Below are 22,285 nucleotides of genomic sequence, written 5' to 3' on the forward strand. Positions count from 1 at the left end.
TAAAGGAAATATTTTTATATGAGATGACTTCCGGGGCATTTTGCAGATTAATAATGGAAAATTATGAATTTAAATTGCTAACATATGATATAAAAATTTATTAAAAATCACTCAGGATTCTCATTTTGAGATATATTGAAGAAAGTTTTAATTTATGAGAATTATTTAGTCTGAAATTGGACAGAAATTGGCAGTTGACATTGCTCTATCGCAGAGTTCGATTGATAAATAAACAAACTTTTGTAAAGTTTTAAGTGCATATTTTTACTTTCAAAATGTTTAAAACACTTTTAAACCGAACCAATTCTTTATTACGAAATATTGAAAGTGTTCGTAACTTAGCAAGACTTTCCCATACATATTATTGCCAGCCCCTGTTATCAAATAGCTATGCACATCAAAAAACTTTAACATACGAGCTTCTACAACACTCTAAATATTCTGAAAGATACTTTACAACAACATCTGCAAATTTTTCCGAATCAGAACCTGTGGAAGAGTCTGATGATAAGAAGCCTGCAGTTGATCCAGTGAAGGACAGAACAAAAAAAATTTCGCCAGAGACTAGTATTCGATACTTAAAAAGTTCTGCCTACAAAGAAACATACGGAGATGAGCCTGTTTGGGTTAAGTATCGTCGAAATTTCAAAGGCCCATTTACTCCCAGAAAAACGCGTAAAACTTGTATAAGGGGCGGTGTTTTAGCAACTGGCAACCCATGCCCCATATGTAGAGATGAATATCTTGTTCTTGATTACACCAACGTCGATCTTTTGAAACAATTTATCCACCCACAAACTGGTGAGATAATAGATTCTCGTAAAACTCATATTTGCCAAAAAAGACTTTTGCAGTTAGAAGTGGCTGTGGTGAAAGCTAAGTTCTATGGTCTTTTGACTCATGAAGTTCCATTTAGAGAATATGATTATAAAGAATATTATCCTAATTGGAAGGAATAAGGAATTACAATGTAGAGAATCTACTGCACAGTTTGCAATAAAAATGTTGTTTCTTAATAAAAAGATAAATACTGTAGTTGTGGTGAATTATTTTATATTCTTTTCATTATATACTCTTAATGTAAGAAATGAAAAACATTGTCACATATCCAGACATTTTATTATTTGATATATATCTTCTTTTTAATTATGTTGTTAAATTTTCAAGAGAAATTTTCTGGATAAGTGACTGCTTTAAATTAATCCCCAAGTTTTTGAGTAAAGCGAGCAATTGCTAGTAAGAAAAATTCGAAAAAATTCACCACTTAGAGTGAACTTTGAGATATCTCTGTACGGATGGTTGATCTTGTAAAGATAAGCACAGATGGCGCTGGGTGTTAAAATTCGACACAAGATTTCCGGGTGATCTGGCTTCTAATTGATTTTTTCGCCTAAGCTTGAAAAAATGTGTCGTCCAACATTATTATAAAAGTTGTGTGCTCAATTTAACAGATTTTTTCAATTTAGCTTTCAATGAAACAGACAGCAAACCAATTTGGGAGACTGCAAGCTTATCATGATGTATACCAAAAAAAATAACAAATGGTTCTATTTTACCCAAATAAGAGATAAAATTTAAAACCTTACACTTAATTTATGTTGTAATATTAACTTTCTTAAATTTGCTTTAAGCTCACGACCTGTTAGAATTTATAAATTACAGAAAACTCTTATGAATGGTAAAAGTATGCAAAAATTCAAATCACAATTATAAAACTTCTAAAATTTTAAGCCTGTCCACGCATTGCCTCATAAGCAAAATGTACAGAGGATTACACTGGAAGTTTTCTAAATTTCTTCCAGTTTTAGAAAGCTTGTTATTGTTCACATTCAGACAACCATTCATTGGTTGGTGCCTACAATTGCCATAGTGTCAAATGATGTTTAAACTTGTAAAAGTTACAAAAAAAATATGTTGAGTTTGGTCCTGGTATGCCTACAAGTTCTATCCCTTCGAGTTGGTCCTTTCTGAAATTGTTTTTTTAGTTTCTCTCCAGTCATTTCTCAGAAGTTGCCAAAACTTATCTTAGTAATTATTTTAGCATCATTTTTGGTATTCTTATGGACCCCGTGGCAGAATCACGGCGGCATTGTCGCAGAATGTTACACAGTTTTTGCATCAAGATTTTTAATTTGGGAAGGGAAAAATTTTGGTTTTTCTTTCTGCGTAACTTTGCGATTTTTTTTTTGTGCAGAATTTTTTTCATCAATGTCTTTGTGCATCAGAGAAGAAAGAAATAAACATGATTTTTCTATTCACATTTGAGATTTTTTTAAAAATCGGTAATGACTGGCTTCAACTAGAATTTCAAATTAATAATATAAAATTTAAAAAAATCAGAAATCGCGAAAGTTTAAAAGATAGTTTGCTCTAGAAATGATGATCTTTCTTTCATTATTTTTTTCTTTTAAGAGCACCATATTTTACATACACTTATTCGAGTATCTCTTTTTCAAGGAGTCCTATTCGCGTGATGAGGAAATAATTAGTGCATTTTTCCGCTTTTAAAATGTGAGAATATCGCCTATTTTATTAGAATTAAAAGAAACATTTTTGCAATTAAAATTTTTTAAACTATAATTTCTTCTGTAAACACAACATTTCTGTTATTTTAAATTAGTAATTGTTATAATTAAAAGTATCTTAAGGCAAAATGTATATTAGAGATAGGGAAGTTTGTTGCAGAAAGCCCGAAAAAATTCTGCCACAGGGGCAAAGCTATTCAAATAGTATACTATTTTTATAGTTTATCAGAGAAATAAAAACTAAATAGACTTATATATACTTATAATAGAAATAAAAACTTAATACAGTTTCTTAACTATTTCAAGTTCAAATCAAAAAGAGTTGGAGTTTATGTAAAAAGGAAAATGTCAATTCTTATCCACGTCTGATAAGTGGATTGCTTTGGTATTGAACAAGATAGTTTGACTATAAGGTTATTTAACTTTGCTATTTCGCTAACTGAAAAAGTCTTTAATATATCTTTCTAAAGGTGAAAATATATCTTTCAGAATATAAATTAACACGTTTTAGAACATAACAAATATGCATAAAAATGACTTCAAATAGTGTATAGTCAGGGTCGGACTGATAGTTTGCGTCCCAAGGGGGCACTTGAATTAGGGGCCCCTTGTAAGGATGAAATGTCGTCAAATGTTTGGAAATATTAATAAAGCGTTATTAATTTTGCTTAGTAACTTAATTTACAAAATTTATAAGAAATTTTAAACAATCTTTAATAAGCACTTACTTTGTAGTTGACATAGTTTATTTTAGAATTTGTTGTAAGAAACTTAAATTAGTTTTGTTAGTCCTTAGTTTAATTATTATCAATAAAATATATGGCAGGATCCATCTCCTTCCAAAAATGAATTTTATTTTTTTTCTCAAACTTAGACTTTCTAAACAGTTTCAAATGTTGCTTAAATTATTTTAACCCAAAAAATTTTAAAACACGCTTTGTTTTTACTCAATCAATATTTAAATTTCCTGAAACAAAAATTTTTGTAATAAATTTTCCAGTGAGAGGTGCATTTCAACTATTAAGAACTGATACGTGAAAACTATTTTTTTAAAAAAAGAATTGTAGCACAATAAAACTAATGATCTTTTGAATCAGCAAAAAATTTTTGAAATGCATACATTGTTGCGAGTGTTATGAGATATTAGCATTTAGGTAACTACTTTTCGCTACATAACGAAATCAGCTAAAATCGGCTAATTTAGTTCAACCTATTTCATTACTTCGAGATATTGCAGTAATTTATTTGCAATTCTAAAGTTTTAGATGAAAACAGCTTTGTTTTCAACTCAAATACAATTTTTAGCTGCATAAGAGCAGTGACGTACATAGATTTAGGTGCGCCCTATCTTAAACTTAGCAGAAATTAATTAAAATTATAGTACGAAACAAGCACAATGAAGAGACATTCAGGTATTTATAATCATTCATTTTATTTTATTTTATACAATGTAAATTTAATGAAACTGTATAGTTGTAAACAAATTTAATTAAACAAAAAATTAAGGTATAAAAATATCAAATATCTTTTTTTGGAGAATAATAATTTTTTCATTACGTGATTCAAAATATATGTGTGCTCATCAACTGAAATTTTTGGTACAATCTTTAATTATAATACAGTCAGTAATAGATGCATCGAACTCTGTGAAATGGAGTTGAACTCATTTCTTCAGCATGTTTCCGTCTGTGTTCCCACAAGTAGTGATCAATCAATATAGAATTGAAGAGAATATCTTTTCCTTCAACTTCCAACTTTTTTATTCTCTGAAGGATAAGCTGAAAAATAAAATAATAATTTTGTTTTTAATTTTGAATGGAAATAATTGTTTCAAATGGCTTTTTCTGCTTAACCGAACTCACCCATCGAAAGTGTGGAGGAGACCAACGAAAATTCTAAATATGCTTTTAATCCTCTTTACTTAATTTTAGCAACAAAAAAAAAAAAAAAAACAATAGTGAAATTTAACTCTAGTCAGTATACGTAAATTAAAAGCCTGCCATCTAATCAGAAATTCAGATATAAAATGGGCAGTATTTTAAATTTTCTATATATATAAATGTTTTCAAACAAAATTATCTCAACACAATTCTGCAGGTTTTGAAAGGTCTGTTTTTAGATTTTCGATAAGTATCATTGTTTTCGTGCAATTAAAGTTAAAAGAATTTTTTAAAGTCATCCAAATAGATTTTCATCAAATTAAAGTGTAATAAAATTAAATTTAAAAAAAAACTGACAAATGAGTAATTTTAAATCATTTACTCAAAACCGCAAGTTACATAATTTAATTACTTTAATATTTTGAGGAAAAATGCATTGTTTAGTATCATTGTTTTTGTGCAGTTAACGTTAAAAGAATTTTTTAGAGTCATTCAAACAGATTATCATTAAATTAAAGTGTAATAAAATTAAATTTTAAAAAATAAAGAAACTAACAAATGAGTAGTTTTAAATCATTTACTCAAAACCACAAGTCACATAACTTTATTACTTTAATATTTTGAGGAAAAATGCATAGCTTATTATCATTGTTTTTGTGCAATTAATGTTAAAAGAATATTTTAGAGTAATCCAAACAGATTTTCATCAAATTAAAGTGTAATAAAATTAAATTTTAAAAAATAAAAAAACTGAGAAATGTGTAGTTTTAAATCACTTATTTAAAACCAAAACTCACATAACTTTATTACTTTAATATTTTGAGGAAAAATGAATAAAAGTTTCATAAATTATCAAGTGCTACATTTCTTTATCTAATAAAGCGAAACTTTCATTTCTCACGATTTTTTAGAAAGGTAGAAAACAAATGCGAAAAAAAAAAATCAAGAAAACCCAAATCAAAAATTTAACCAATAATCGAAGGTGGTGAGGGCAGGGGTTCCTCAACTGCTTTTCTAATTACCCTGAGTTATCCCAGGTTCGCATATATTGCAATTATTTATTCCTGAAATTCCTAAAAAACTCGGCATTAAAAACAATAAGTTGTTTTTTTAACATTTTTATTTGAAAAATAAAGACACAAAATATTCAGCTTTGATCAACAAACTGTTGATCAAACTAGTTCAACTATTTATTTAAAAATTACAAAATTTAAATTTATTTATATACTATAAAAAATGGAAATTAAAATAAATTTTTCCATTAAGAAAGTTGATTTTATTAAAGAAGACAATGTGCACAAAACATAATTTTGTTTAGTTGCAAAATATTATGCATAGACTTAGCCTCTAATATTTTAAGATAATATGGTATTTTTATTACACAAGAATAACTGATTTAATATTAAATTATAAAAAAACAGCATTTATTATGGATCTAGAAAGCCGATTTTTTTCTGTAACTTTCTTTTCAAAAAAAAAAAAAAAAATTGAGCAGAAGAAAAAAAAATAGAAGTAGAGAAAAATAAATCTAATTAATATTTTATGTATCCATATTCACAACTTTCAAAAACAATAATAACTGCTATGCATAACTGCATACGAGAAATAAAAACCGTTTTGCTGTAGCAATGTTAAAAGTATGTACAATGAAATTTATTGACAAAAACTCAAATATATCAACATTAATTGGAAATTCCTTTGAAAAAGAAAATATTACCTCAACAGCCCAAATAGTGCAGCCTCTGATTTCAACTTCCTCACTATCTCCATTTTTCATTTCTATTCCTATTGAAGTTTGAGTTATCTTAATAATCACGTTATAAATAAAATGCACTGTACTTTATATGTAGAATTCAGTTTGTAATATAAACAATAGAGTCTCTTTGTAACAAAATTGAATAGCTCCAGTTGAAAAATTTTCTATGATGAAAATTCTTTAGATTGAGGTCTGAGCTGTTTGCAATTATTCAAGCAAATGTTGCAAAACTTTTAGTTTTTGTAATAAATTCTAAATCATACAGTTATGACATCTAATAAATAAAGTAATACATATTATAAAGGGGTGTTTGAGTTGAAAATATGAAATATTTTTTAAAGAAATCTATTGTTATGCATTATTGCTGGAAAAAATTATGCGATTGGTACCAGGAAAAAAAAAGCGTTTAAGAAAGCAAGAAAAGCAGAAACAAAAAAGTTCACAAAAAAGAAAAAAAGACATCTCAACTTTATTTTATTCATTATGCTCAAAACTTTGAGTTCACTATAATTTTATTTTCTTAGTTTCTTCTTTGGTCCAATTTAGTCAATTTTATCTAATTTAGTGACTTAATTTGGGGGACTGTGCAATAAGGTGGAACTAAAGTATGAAAATTTTCCCTTCAACTTTTCCGATTAAGAATTCAAAATTAAGGTTATTCAGGAAACTATTATACAGCCTCTAGATGTGTAATTCTTTTTGTGAAATAAATCTAAGAAAAAATCAACTATGACGTTCAACAACAGCACATATAAAAAGATCATTCCTTGAAGTTATTTTGTTTCTTCAAATTATGAATGAGATGAAAAGTGATGGTAAAATTTGAAATAGAACAGAGTTCAATAGAAGTTCTGGATAGAAGGTGTTGTTTTATAAGTAAACCATTTTGTTCTACATTTTATTTTAATTTAAAATTAATTAATTTATTTTAAATTAATTAATTTTAATTTAATTAATCTTCAATGATACGACTATCAGGTGTGTATCGTGGCATTTTAAAGTACAAATATCCCTTTTTACCTACCTAATGCCCTTGTTTTTCACTTCTTAACTTTTAAGCATTTAAACTACCCTTAATAAATATCTAATTTAATAGACACAGGGGTGATTGTGAGCCCAACTCAAAAGTCCTGAAACTTTCTTGAGTAAAATCATTAATGACGCCTTTTAAAAAATTTATGACTTTATAAATTTAAATCATTGATATTTTCAAAACATGAAACTCTAATGAAAATATATGAAGCATAATTTAAATAAATAATTATTTATAAGTTCACCTTTATCTCTAATCACATTTATTATTCTACCGGAAAAAAATTATTTACAAATGAAACATTCCAAGTATAAATTCTAGTTCTAATATTTTTAAATTAATTTTTTATATTTTAATGTGATCGATGATTTCTTGAAACTTTTGGACCATTGATTTCCGGAAACTTCCAGATCGCAATCAGTGAAAAATTCAGAAATCCGGATTTTTTCCGGAGCACAATCATCTCTGTAGATAAAAAACTTTATTAAATATATTATTTGGTATTAAATATACTATTTTATAGCATATATATATATATATGTAACATCTAAAATAATAGTTAAGTAGAATTAAAGGGATCTTAATCGTATTTTTTAATTGTAGACTAGGTTTTCTAACAAATGAGAACTTTAAATAATTACTTTCACGTAATTAACTAAGCACTTCTAGTATATATTGTCGATAATTAGTTAGAAATGTAATCTTTATTTATAAAATGAATCCATGCTGAGCGTCTTTATGAAGCCAAAATTCCATTCAATTTAATAAATATTCTGAAATTTTAATATATCATCAGCCGGTCTTACGATTACTGCTTGCAACGTTATATCACTGTTTAACATATTTATGTGGCTATTCAATCTGTCACCTAAAAACGTTGTCACTCTGTTTAGGTGACAATTAAATATTATAAATTTAAATAACAGTATAATATTTAATTAAAAATGCTTAAATATGTTGGAACTGAAAAAAGCACTCAGAGGTTCAAGATTAAAAATAAATTCCCTTTTGAATATCAGGTTTGTGCTAGTGCCCCATTTTCCATTCCGTTAATTGAAACATACTTTATTTCCAATGACTTCTATGAAAACTGAATTTCAACATCACAAAATATAACGAAAGACATTGTTACCTTTCTCTAGTTTCTGATAGAGATCTTCAGAATAAATTAAAACTTTCATATGGGCCAAGACTTGAGGAATTCTAAAAAATAAGAACACTTTCAATTATATTTCAAATAGACAAATTATGCAAAATGTGAGAAAAGCTTAAAGTAATCTTAGTTGATAAATCAGATGTGATTAATCATAGTTCATTAATCACATCTGCTAATTTTCAAATCACACTTAATTTGACACACTGCACATTTAACAAGATGTAACAAATTGAATTTTTAACTGATTTTAAAGAAAGCTGTCAAATAAAAAAATTTTTATATGTAGTACTTTATTTACATTGCACTAGAGCTGCACAATGAGCTATTGGCGAGGATCTGGGAAATATCGCTGAAAATAATCCAAAGACATGCCATTACAATTTTGATACTCTGCATAGGGGATGATACCCCCACTTTGGTTGCCGGAAAACGTGTGCAAAGGCAAACGATTCACAGTGGAACAGTTTAACAAGGACCAATACCACTGACCCTAGATCCCTTTTCAAGCTGATCACCCAGCCGCTCACTGACGTCAGCCAGCCAGTGAGGCTTGACTTCAGTGATCTACTGGGAATTCTGTCTTACGGGACAAAACAAGTTCACAGTGGGACTTTGCTTCATGAAATAACATTGATTGTATATGTAAATTTTACATATAGGGTATCAAAAAAAAAACGTAGTAAAAGTCTAGAAATATCAATGGGATTAAAAAATATAGATCTATGCAGTAGGTTGAGAAATAAGTCAAATTTCAAGCCAAAAAATAATAATTACTCACAAAGCACATTTAAAATTTTATAAAAAGATTGAAGGGGTATAAAGATTATTTTGTTTATAAATTGTTGTATAAAGTGTTATTTTGTTGTATAAAGATTAAATCGCCCTACAAAATATAAAGTAAACTTGGTCTTTGATTGTCTTTGTTAGGTTTGATTAGATTGAAGAGGAATGAAAAAAAAATGCAAATTTTTTTTTTTCATTCCTCTAGCGAAAGCAGTGGCGTAGCTACCAAGGGGCTAGGCGGGGCAGTGCCCCGGGGCCCTCAAGCTCAGGGGGCCCTCGAATCCTTGCCAGAAATCTCAATCGAACTGAACTTTTGGAAATTTCTCCCATTTTCAAAATAAATATGACAGGTTGCAACCCCACTTTAATCATGACAACTCAGTTGAGAGAAATTCAAAAGTTATGCCTAGGGACAAGGGCCGTTTTATCCATTAGGTACTGTAGGCAACTGCCTAGGGGCCCCGCCTCGTTCAGGGGCCCTGTGCTACAGAGAAAAAAATTGACAATGTTTCTTAAACAGTAAAAATTTAATTCGAAATTTCAATGACGATTGTCTTGCTCTGTACATTACATCGATGCTATTTTAGTACATTTCCGAACGCATTCCAAATTAGATATTAATATTATGGTAGTTAGTTCATATATAACGCAGTAATATAATCGCAAGCAATTTTATCGCGGTAATTTTAACGCCGACTAATCAGATGACAATGCAGGAAGAGCAGCTTTTTTAACACAACACGCTTGAAAAACGCGCAAAATTCTACGTTGTGAATGCACACTTACTGTTCTGGTACCTACCATAGGTCAGTATATTCTATGGCCAAGCTACCAAAGAGTATGAAAAAAATAAGGTTGGCAGTACTGGATGTATTAGAAAAGGTTAACTTTCAGGATATCTTGAACGATTTTGTAACAAAAAAAGTTAGAAGAGTTAATATTTAAGCTTATTGTATGATTTTTTTTAAATGCATATATTAATTACTTATATTCTTTTCGTTTGATTCAATATTTTTATTGAATAATGTGATAATACACCTATGTAGTAAAAAGCAGCGTAATTATGAATAAAGTGTTGTGTTAGCGAAAAAATATATTAGGAAGTTAGAAGACGGTAGAGGGAGGGGGGCCGAGACGAGCATTGCCTAGGGGCCGCAACATGCATAAGCCGGCCCTGTCTAGGGAATTCCCCTAAATTCTTTCTGTAGGTTGGCAGAGTTGTCAATTTGACGGATAGTGATATGTGCGTTTTATTCATCGATGTGCGTTTTATTGTGAATTCGAATTAAGATTTTTTTTTCGAGAACGGTTAAAAAATTAAAGCTGCGTCAGGAGTAAGTAAGCTACTGTCAATAAACTTTTTTGTACTGGTCAATATAGTGGTTCAATTTTATTTGATTTTACCACTCATATTGATCTCTGTTAAGTCAATAAATTGTGTCAAATCTATAGATTTCGGCTACAGCTCATTGTATAACGCGAAATATCGTGATAAAAGGCAAGTCACCTGCAGTAGGTACATTAATTCAGGTCCGTGGGCAGGAGATCGTTCATGGTCTCTGTAATGCCTTTCCTTTCCAATAAATAAGCAGACCAGATTTTTAAAACAATAAAACTTAACTTTATTTAAAAACAAAAGAAATAGGCATTGTTTTCCAGTAAGAGCTTCCAGCTCTTAGAAGACCAAGGAGACCCTCTCCCGATTATATCAAACATACATCTACCTTTCTCTCTCTCGCATCCCTCCGACGGGATGACAAAATGCGCCAAGTGCGTCTTAAAAGATCGCCTAACAGTTGCCAACCATTACAGTCTCCACCGTTAAATGTGGTAACACTAACGGCGATAATTGTTTTCCGGGGATTCCCCAACGACACTTGTGGCGTAGCTTTGTGTTTCTCTTTCCTTTTATTTTACTTTTAACGTCGTCAGTGAACAGTGAGTACCTACCTACTCGAGCACAATCTAATATTGTATTGTTTAAATAAATTAGAAAACTAAAATTATGGATAAGAAGAAGAAACCCAGTGGTGCATTTAAACGCAAACAACGCCAAGAAAGAGAAGGTAGTAAACAAAAATTGCCCAAAATTGACAAGTTTTTTAGTCAGCCTTCTGCAAGTACATCTAGTCAAAATATTTCTATTGATAGTGACTCAAATAATGTGGTAACTGCAGTGTTGCTTGAGAAGCCTACTGAAGAAGATTCGACAATTATTGCAGTTTAAGATACCTAGGCCGCCGATCATGTGAACGTGGATGATGTTTGCATGACACACATAAGAGCGGAGGATTTGGAGGAACCACAGACCTCTACATTTTTCGAAAATGTGTACGACAAATTTTCTTATGAGTTGGGAAACTTCACGAAGAAGATATTAAGTGATAACGAAAAACGTCAAATTCTTGATATGGGGCCTTTACAGCCTTCAGGACCTTTACCAACAGACATCAACCAGAACAATAGGTGTTTTTCAAAATCGTACTACGTTTCATGTTCTAAATATGGGCCAGTTAATTGTTTTTGGTTGTGTTATTCCAAAATACTAAATACTAGACGTTGCCTATTGTCAACCCTGCTGGTTATTTGCTTCACAAAGGAATAATGTTTGGTGTACGGGAATTCGAGATTGGAAGCATTTATCAGAAAGAATTAAACAACACAGTTGTTCGAGTGGCCATTCGGAAGCATGTGCTGTGTAGGAATTTTGAGAAAAAAACGATACTAATACTATCGACAAGGAACTTGAAAATGAAATTCGAAAATAAGCATCATTGTGGAAAATGGTTCTTCAAAGGTTATTCGATATCATACTTACCCTAGCAAAGAGTTCTTTGGCTTTGAGAGGACATCAAGAAGACTTAAGTCAGAAAGGATACCACGGAAATTTTCTGTCCTTTGTAGAGCTTGTCGCCCGATATGATTACATTTTGCGGCAAGTTTTGGATATGCCCAAAGGTAATAATAATTATTTCTAAGTTTTTTTATCTTTTTATTTTGTTTATAATTACTAACTGTTTAATATCAGGACTTTTTTGAAATTGTGTTTTTTTTAATGTTTTTAGGATCTACAAGATATCTGAGTGCAACAATTCGAAATGAAATGATTGAGAGCTTGGAAACCAAACTCGAAACCCATCTACTAGAACAAATTAGAGCGTCACCGTTTTTTGCCATCATAATGAATACGACACAGGATATATCGAAGGTAGATCAGCTAAGCATTGTTGTGAGGTATATGCAGTAATAACCAGATCGGAAAATGGACAGCCAATAGATATAGAAGTAAAAGAAGTGTTTCTAGGCTTTTATGCAGCCATCAAACATGGCGCAGTAGATTTAGTCAACCAAGTGACAACATTATTCATCGACAAAAATATTGATTTAAAAAAATGTGTGGGGCAAGGCTATCATGGCGCCAGTGTGATGAGTGGTGTGTATAATGGTGTACAAAAACATATTAAGGATATCCCGCCTAACGCAGAGTACGTACATTGTGCCACTCATAATTTAAATTTGGTGATAAATGATGCTGTTAGCAGTTGTGTGGAAATACAGATTTTTTTCGCAACGTTGCAAGATTTGTATAACTTTTTCGGAAACAGCATCAAACGTTGGGATCTACTGTCAAAATTCATTGGCGAATCGGACACCACTCTAAAAAAACTAAATCCGACTAGATGGTCCAGTAGGGTCAATACGATATCTGCAATAAAACTTCGTTATTTTGATATTATCAAAGCATTATCAGAAATAGTTCTAAAGAATCCTAATAAAGATGAGCGTAGTGAAGCAGAGAGTATTAAAACAAAAATGCTAAATTTCGAGTTCGTGTTGCTTTGCGAATTCATGCACAGTGTATTGAACGACATCAATTATGCATCCAAAACTTTACAAAAATGCGTCATCAATTTGGGCGAGGCGAGTAAAGTTTTAGCAGAGACCAAAGCAAAGTTGCAAATTTATAGAAATGATTTCGAATTATTCAAGAGCAAAGCCAGTGAAACTGCAAGAAAATATGGTATTGATACCCATTTTCAAGAAAAAAGGCAAAGAAAAGTTAAAAAACATTTTGATGAATTAGCTGCTGATCACCGATTTCCTAAACGAGAAAAAATATTTAAAATTGAGATTTTCAATAATGTACTAGACACAGTAATATCTCAATTAGATACACGTTTTATTGGTATGAGTGCAGTCTGTCATATATTCGATTTTATAACACCAACATATTTATTACATGTTGATAAAGCAACTTTAGTACAAAAGTGTGACGAGTTCCAAAAAAAAATATTCAGATATAATAGGGCCCAGTTTTTCACTTCAATTTATTAATATTTACCACCTAGTTTTACCTCAACTAACTCAAGCATGAACTGTTCACCAATTATGTAAGGAAATAATGAGCAAATATGGAGTGCTAGAATGCGACCTAACGGAAGTATTTACAGCAATGTTATTATTCTTTACAATTCCTGTCACTTCTGCAGCAGCTGAAAGGTCATTTAGCAAATTAAAAATAATAAAAAATTATTTAAGAAATAATATGGGCCAAACTCGACTCCGACATTTATCGTTAATAGCAATTGAAAACAAAACCGCATCAAGCCTGGATTTAAACGAAGTCATTGATACTTTTGCGAAAACTAAAGCTAGGAAAAATTTTTAAATATAATTATTATTTAGTCAGTTGGTAGGCCCAACCTTTATATAATAAACCCTTGAATCTTCTCTATTTCGTTTTATTAGCCAAACCTACACCAAGTATTAATTGTAATTTATGTTGTTATTGTTTAATATTTTTATTACCTCCCTGCAGTGCACAAAAAAGAGCTTTTGTAGCTTAGCATTTTTAAAGTATTTGTATATTTCATATTTTTATTTGATAAAACCTAATCAGTTTGATAAAAAGCAGTGGGGCCCCATTTTTTAATTTGCCCCAGGGCCCTTAGTTACCTAGCTACGCCACTGAGCGAAAGGTAGGTTTCTCATAAACTGATTCATATCAATATTTAAAAATTCAACAGATATAAGGGTAATTTAATGAATTCGTTGCCATTGGGAAACTGAAAAAGAAAAGAAAAAAGTTGAAGATGTAGTTTTTAAAAATAATTAAACACTTACACTTCTACATTATTTAAGTTTTTTCATACAATTCTGTTTCCCTTCTTTTAATTTGTATTGCTTTATACTGTTTTGCTCAGATACCGTGAAAGTTGTTATCAAAGTCTCTATTATTTTCCCAAATTATACATCCTATATAATTTGAAGATTATTTAAAATTAAATATATTTGTAAATTTATGTTTATTTTTTTTAAAGGAAACTTTATATATTATCATGCTTGTTGCCAAGTTTAAGATGACTATATTGAGACAGGATAACAAACACTGTTCATGTCATTTTTAAGATTTAAAATTCCGGAAGATAAATAACCCAATAGCATAAATAAACATTTATTATGCATTACTTGCAGCAACAAAAAAAAAAAACAGGGCAAAAATAGCTTGCTAATAAAATTTTTTGTTTCACTAACCAAATAAACAACATATGAGAGAGCTGCTTATATATATATATATATATTTTCAAACTGCCATTACGGATAAACAAGTGTTGCTATGCACAAATTCTGTTAATGTCTAACTTTAGAGTATTTAACAAAATTATAAAATATGACAGAGATTGTTTTTTGTTTCTGGAAAATGATTTAGGGATTTTGAGATTACATGTCTGTGACTATCATATTTTAAGTTCTCTTTACAATGTCTTAAAACTTCATATTTTTTGAACTTGATAGTTTCCACTAAAAGTCCCAAAGACGTTCAAGAAAAAATATTTTTCAATTAGATATCAAATAACATCGAATTATGAAAATGAAATTATTAAATTTAAAACAAATATTATAAAACAGATATTATAAAAAAAATCTATAAAACAAAAGAAATCCACAAATTCTATTCCTTTCAATAAAGAAAAAACAAAGCAAAAATGAAAAATATTTGTTGATATATAAATAATAAATCAATGTAATAACCTGTAATCAGCAAATATAGCCAGATTATGTATATCTTCAAAATATCCTAATCCTTGTCCTTCAAAACAAGCCCAAATATCTCCTATCAAAATCTGTGCTCTCTTGTAAAAAGAAACTAGATATTTTTGTTTTAGAAAATTATGAAAAAGTTTTTAAAACAAGAAAAAAAAGTAAATTAGAAAAACTTACCTAATTTACCTTCATACAATGCTTCGTCTTTGTATGATGGAAAGTTTTCTATTATTAAGTTTAAAAGATTCATAGCATTATTTTTGCATAATTCAACGCAGTTTTTGAAAGAGTCACCGAATTTCTGAAAAAGTATTACATTTATTTTGCGAGTAAGATAAATCTCTTTTATCAAATTCATAAACAAAGGCTCTGTAAAAAAGCAAGGGGTATTATATGTATAACACAATATTCATGCCATAAAAAGAAATATGATGTGCACAATGGTTTTTAATAAAATCAAAATAATTTACACCAAATCTGCACACATTTACAATTATGTCGAATAAGGGAAGGCTAAATTGGTGCTGCCAGCTATCGACATACACCTCAAATTCTTTTAAACAATATGATATTCACTCGGTTTAGATATGATATTCACTCGGTATAATACTCACTATAGTTTTTAATAAAATCAAAATAATTTACATCAAATCTGCACACATTTTCAATTATGTCGAATAAGGGAAGGCTAAATTGGTGCTGCCAGCTATTGACATACAACTAAAATTCTTCTAAACAATATGATATTCACTCGGTTTAGATATGATATTCACTCGGTATGATACTCACAATAGTTTTTGTTAAAATCAAAATAATTTACATCAAATCTGCACACATTTCCAATTATGTCGAATAAGGGAAAGCTAAATTGGTGCTGCCAGCTATTGACATACAACTAAAATTCTTCTAATTAATATGATATTCACTCAGTATGATACTCACTATAGTTTTTAATAAAATCAAAATAATTTACATCAAATCTGCACACATTTTCAATTATGTCGAATAAGGGAAGGCTAAATTGGTGCTGCCAGCTATTGATATACAACTAAAATTCTTCTATACAATATGATATTCACTCGGTTTAGATATGATATTCACTCGGTATGATACTCACAATAGTTTTTAATAAAATCAAAATAATTTGCATCAAATCTGCACACATTTTCAATTATGTCGAATAAGGGAAGGCTAAATTGGTGCTGCCAGCTATTGACATACAACTAAAATTCTTCCAAACAATATGATATTCACTCGGGGGAAAAAGATAAATTTCATGTATAAATTTATAATAAAGACTTCAGGATAACAAACTTAATGTTAACGGGCCTGATTTACTTTAACGATGGTGTAAGTATTTTTTATAGGACGATTTAGAGAAATAAATAATTACATGTAGTAATTTGATTACTTGTTTTTGACTTACTTCAATTAAACATCTGCCTGTTTCTATTAGAACTTTGTGCCTTTCTTCTAGCATGGGTATTTCTTTTCCTGAATCCGATCTAAAGATATGTTTCAGAGTATCCATAGACACTACAGAATAAAACTTTGGAGACAGAATATCAAAACCCTCCTACAAAAGAAAAAAAAATCAATCACCAGAAATACAAATAGGATAATCAATGTAAATAGAAACATTACAAAAACATAACTGTTGAATATCATTGACCTGGTCGCCATTCGAGACCAATAAATTTTGTGAGGCAACTTTATTTTTAGCTTTTCAATTACAACCTGACATTTCTTTGATATTTTAATAATTAGGTGAAAAAAATCAGTCCTAGAATCAAGTTTGAATGATATTTTTTTAAACATTTTCGTTATGTTTCCTACAATCAATGGAGAAATCTAATTTTTTCCTTCTCTTTGTGCATTATTTAAATTTCAAATTTTGTGTATTATAATGATATTGCGAAGGGAAAAAAACAGGAATTTAAAAAATCACGTTGATGCAAAATCGATCTAAAGTGATTGAAAATTGATAGGTGATAACTCACTTGAATGATTCGAGATTCATGAGTTGTAATAGTTTTGTTTAAAAATTATGTAGGTATTTGTTGGCATAACAACCAAAAAAAAAAATTATAAAAAGAACCATATGAATGCACGACAAAAATGCCGCAAGTCAAATAAGAGCTTCAAAATGTTATTATTCAAATGACCATCTTGAAATTCATCTGCTGTAATTAATAATATCCCATTAAATATATTGGTAATTCAAAAACCCGTATAGAAACCTATAATAATATTTGCTGAAAAACCACATACAAATAACTTACAATAAAATTGGTGTAAAATCAAACTAATATGGCTGACAACGGACAAGTGATTATTTACATGCGTGATTCTAGATGCATGAGTCACAATAGTTTTGTATTAAAAATATTTGAATTTTAAAAACTATGCAGCAATCCAAGACCAAAAAAGCAATAAAATAATCATAGAAACTTACAACTAAATCAGCGCAAATTAAAGGTGAATGTCAACAATTTTTTTTCAAATTCAGGATTTGAAAAACAACTGCAGTAATGACATCCTAACAAAACAATTCTGATTAAAAAACCATGTAGAATTCTGTAACAATAATCACTAAAAACCCAAATGGATTTACAATGAAATTGGAGCAAAATTTTTCTTGGGAAACAGTGATTACTTAAAAACATGATACAAAACTTCTATGACGTTTTAATTCTGTATTAAAAAATTAAATATAGTGTTTCATTCAATTTTATACTTTTTGTCCTACTCTGATCACACGATAACAGGTTGAGACCTTTAATTGGTATTATTTTTTATTTTGTTGCCAAAGCAATGAACAATATCCTACAATTCACAATGTCTCTTTTAATTTTCTTTCAGTTTTTCTCAGTTCAAATATTTTTTAAATAATCTCAACCCTCTCCCCTCATATGAGCATATTTCATAATTTTTTCAATATCTATTACATCTGCTTTCTCTTAATTGTGATGTAAGGAATTTCATCTACAGAGCTATGTTCACAAAGCAGAAGTATATCTAAAACCTATTTTTTAAGAAACAAAAAAAAAATTTTTTTGAACGCTTCGTTTCTAGAAAAGGAAAATGTCATAATGCAAAGCCACACATTTTAATGAATCGTAATTACATGAACAATTTAAATTGATAATAATTTCTAAGCAATTTCATTTTCTATAAATGGAAAAATTGTGTTTTAAAATTGAAGTAAAAAAATCACATTTAAAATTTTTTCCTACAATTGTTTTTTTTTTGTTGTTGTTTTTCAGCAAGCCTAGACATCAGCCTAGTTGCAGCAAAGAAGTAAAATAGAAAATAAAGTTTATGATATATATATATATATATATATATATATATATATATATATATATATATATATATATAGCATAATAAATAAATACAAAACGGATAAAAAGAAAAAAATACTAAGAAAATTAAGAAAAACAATAAGTTTTATTTTACAGTGCATAAGCTGCAGGTAAATAGAACTCATAAGTTCAAAATGCAGGGAAAACATGGCAAAAATTACAGAACAATGAAAAAAGGGAAAAAGAAAAATAATAATAATAAAAAATCTGAAAAAGGGGGGGAGGAATTAATAAAAATACGGAAAATAAAACTACATTTTGAATTAATATTTTTTAAAATCAGTTGGATAATAACAATAAGCCATTGGAAGTTTTTCTAGGTAACATTCATAAAATTTAATGCAACTGACTCCATTTGTGAGATTTATTATATTTTGCTTAAAAACACTTTTTGTATAAAATTAATATCGCTCCATCTTCAAACATATTAAAGACCGTAGCCTTTTTCAGATAAACCAATGTGTACATATATTTAACCTAGGGATGCTGGAGAAGGTAGGGTTGCCTGTGTTGCCTCAAATCATAATTGCCATTAGCGAATATGCAGGCAAGATATGCATTGCTAAATATAAACTGATCTAGTTCAGTTTTGTAAGTGGGACAGTTAGAAATGTAATTAATGTAAAGAAATAAGTAATGAATCTCTAAAAGAATATACAATAAATCTAATAAATTAATTTAGAAACTAGAAAGCAATTAAATTAATTCTGCATACATGCTAAATATACCTAATAGATCAAAAGAATAAAAATAAAATTAAATGATATAAAAACCTCAATAGCTCTATTCATGGCAGCACATAAGAACCAGTAACCAGTGTAAGTTTTTCCATGAAAGGTAAGTTTACATTGTTCATTTTTAGACCAGAAGGAAAAATTCAGAGTATCAGCAAAGAATATCCAATCTATAGTAGAGGGGTGATTAGCGTCTTGAGGATTTAGTTCATTTAGTTTCCAGCTTTTTAAAGAAAACTTTTCTTCCTTGAATCCTTTCAGAATCTAAAGACATTCCGAATGAAAAGGGAATAAAGTATAAGTGTAAATTTTTTCACAAAATTTATTCCGATTTTTAAATATAATTTATAAATTAATCTTAAGAAATATAAATACTCTTTACTTCAAATCAGAATTCCTCAAAAAGAATCAACTTTAGAAAAAAACTTATTTTCTAGATTGGCTAAAGTTGATATAAGAACTACAAAGAAAAATTATAACATTAAACTCTCCTTGTGTTAAATTTTTAGGTTCATTTCTTGCCATTAATTCATACAGAAATTTACATTTTCAAAAGCATTTACAAAAATTGTGCTTGAGAGAAAGTAAATTTTCTTGTTCAAATTGTTAAAATGCAAACAAAATACATTACTTATCTTAGAAAAACGAGATTTTGAAGTTTGTTTGTTCTAGAAATTTATAGTTCTCAAAAAATCTGTTAAAGGTCGTTTAGAACTCTGTGATGGGGTTAAGTTAAAGGACCTCATTTAACCCTAGATTGATTTTGTTATTAAAATAATATATCACTCTTTTCTTTTTAACAATTCTTGTACATATAACCATTATAATCATTAAAATGAGAGTTAAAAAATAAAAATGCATAACTAAATGAACATAGTTTGGCTGATTTAATTTTTTTTTTCTCCTCTTCTTTTTTTTTAAAATACAAATTTTTCTACTTTTTTTTTCAAATTGGATGATTTAAATAACAAATTGAGGGTTAAACTAAGTTGAATTGGAGAAACAGGGCAGCAATTTGTACAAAAATACTTATTTTTGATTATTTGAACTGTTGAATTAAATTAAAATATTTAATGAATGAAATAGTTTATAAATAACTTAAAAACACTTACAGATTCTGCAGCTTTTTCTACTCCAATGTCACTTATGGAAACATGTTTTGCATTTTGTGAGATAAATTCTGCAGATTCTTTAACCATCTAATAGAAAGAAAAATAAATTACCTTTAGATACTGTGTGAAAATGTTAGTTTGTGTAAGTATTTTAATTGCTAAATGTTATAATGCATAAAAAAGAAAAAATTTCCATTCATTTTCATATTCCAAAAAGAAAATTAGTAATAATTATAGAGAGATGATGTATAACTACACAATTATTATTTTTATTTATCTATTTTTTCTTCTTTTCTTGTAATTTAACAATGTTGTTAAAAAATGTCAAATATAAATGGAGAAAAATTTTTTTTTCTATAACATTAAACATAAACCATTCATTTTCACATTCCAAAAAGAAAATTAGAATTATTATAGAGAGATGATTTATAACTACACAATTATTATCTTTTATTTATTCATTTCTTCTTCTTTTTTTTCTGTAACTTAGCAATGTTTTTAAAAATGTCAAATACAAATAGATACGTCTAATACAAATAGGGGAATTTTTTGTTTAATATTTTTTTCTATTTTACAAATTAGCACTGTATTCACTTATTTAGAGCACTTAGATCCACAGAGTATAGAGTATTTTGAGTGAAAACTATAAAGCAAACATGTTTTAAAAAGATGTCCTCAAATGATGGTTGTGCTAGTTAATAGATTATGAATTTATTAAAAAAATGGAATCCAATAATAAAAAATACTTTTTAAAAGTACTATTAAAAAAGAAAATTTGCTTTTCACAGTGTTTAACACTAAAAGCATGACAAGAATTGTTAAATACTGAAAGATCATTTAAAATCTTCAGTCATAGTAAAATGATGTTTTAGAAGTAAAATTGCTGTTATCCTAGAGGCATGCATATAGCCAGAAGAGGCTTTTCTAATTTTCTTTTAGGATGATATAAATACTAAGCATAATAATTTAGGAACATTATAAAACTTTGGACTTTAAATACAGTTAATTTTAGACAACAAATTAATTTTTCTCGAAATTTTATTTTTGCTGGCTATTTATATATGTTTCGCGCACAAAAATACTATGACATGGTCCATCTGATAGCAAGCTTAATAATTAAGGTTTCCAATACATGGTTACAATTATGATGATTTGCATAAAATTTATTTTTGAAATATTTTTTTTACATAAAAAAACATATTATTTAGTTATGTAATTTTAATAAGCAGTATAAACTGAAAATGATATATTTCTTTATTTTCAAAATGCATAACTGGGCTAAATTTATCAGTTTCTTAATTTATATTTTTTTATCTAAATTATTATTATTATTTTCTAAATTATTTTATATATTAAATTATAATTTTCTGAAACCGGGCATAGAGGCTAACTATTCTCATACCATCGGCTTTTGCTCATTGCCGGACATGATCTTGCTTTTATTTCTTAGTTTTCTTTGATTTAAAACAAAAAATTATCACATTAAAAAGGTATTCCTTTTATGTAGATTTTTCCTTTCTATAAAAACGGAACTTTCTTTTCGATTTATTATTAACGTCACACTAAAGGGGATCCCCCACTAAAGATACAAGCAACAATTAGCAAACTTCTTCAACGCAGTTTCAATTTTAGCGAATTTCTTGAGAAATATGCAGGGATGCGCAATAGGTTTCGTATGCTTCACTCTATAATTATTCAGGTTATAGCTTGCATTGATAATATTTCTTAAAATAGTTTCCTTTTCATTTCGTTTAAAATTAAAAATACCCCTCCTCTACCAATAAGTAAATTTTAAACAATTTTTAATCATTATTTCTAAATAGAAAAATAAGCTTTTAACTTTATTTATTTATTATGAAGGTAAGCATAAGAAGGCATTGAAATGAAGTTTAATTA

General features: G+C 28.6%; 3 protein-coding genes across 4 annotated transcripts; 2 read left to right on the forward strand and 1 right to left on the reverse strand.

The window, feature by feature from the left end:
- On the forward strand, window positions 1–1,035 carry mRpS18B (mitochondrial ribosomal protein S18B). The gene has a single exon (XM_016062709.4). The coding sequence runs from the start codon at window positions 276–278 to the stop codon at window positions 957–959; it is 684 nt and encodes a 227-aa protein (XP_015918195.3). The 5' UTR covers window positions 1–275; the 3' UTR covers window positions 960–1,035.
- A 2,903-nt stretch (window positions 1,036–3,938) lies between these two features.
- LOC107447710 (queuosine 5'-phosphate N-glycosylase/hydrolase) lies at window positions 3,939–22,052 on the reverse strand. Of its 2 annotated transcripts, XM_016062707.4 has the most exons (9): window positions 21,792–22,052; window positions 20,390–20,476; window positions 19,317–19,541; window positions 16,605–16,754; window positions 15,356–15,479; window positions 15,167–15,281; window positions 8,327–8,397; window positions 6,123–6,190; window positions 3,939–4,303 (listed from the first exon to the last, which is right to left on the reverse strand). In XM_016062707.4, exons 1-9 carry the CDS (start codon window positions 21,816–21,818, stop codon window positions 4,148–4,150), a joined length of 1,023 nt encoding a protein of 340 aa, XP_015918193.2. In that variant the 5' UTR covers window positions 21,819–22,052; the 3' UTR covers window positions 3,939–4,147. The 2 variants fall into 2 exon arrangements, with proteins under 2 accessions (XP_015918193.2, XP_042895509.2); XM_043039575.3 differs by lacking the exon at window positions 19,317–19,541 and having other exon boundaries at window positions 21,792–22,040.
- Window positions 11,777–12,417, forward strand: LOC147809607 (52 kDa repressor of the inhibitor of the protein kinase-like). Its single transcript, XM_087164399.1, has 2 exons — window positions 11,777–12,091; window positions 12,199–12,417. Exons 1-2 carry the CDS (start codon window positions 11,917–11,919, stop codon window positions 12,378–12,380), a joined length of 357 nt encoding a protein of 118 aa, XP_087020525.1. The 5' UTR covers window positions 11,777–11,916; the 3' UTR covers window positions 12,381–12,417.
- Window positions 22,053–22,285: the final 233 nt, after the last annotated feature.

The sequence above is a fragment of the Parasteatoda tepidariorum genome, chromosome 5 (genome assembly GCF_982258835.1).
Source record: "Parasteatoda tepidariorum strain Cologne lab strain chromosome 5, Ptep-v5.0, whole genome shotgun sequence".
NCBI classification, from domain to species: domain Eukaryota; kingdom Metazoa; phylum Arthropoda; class Arachnida; order Araneae; family Theridiidae; genus Parasteatoda; species Parasteatoda tepidariorum.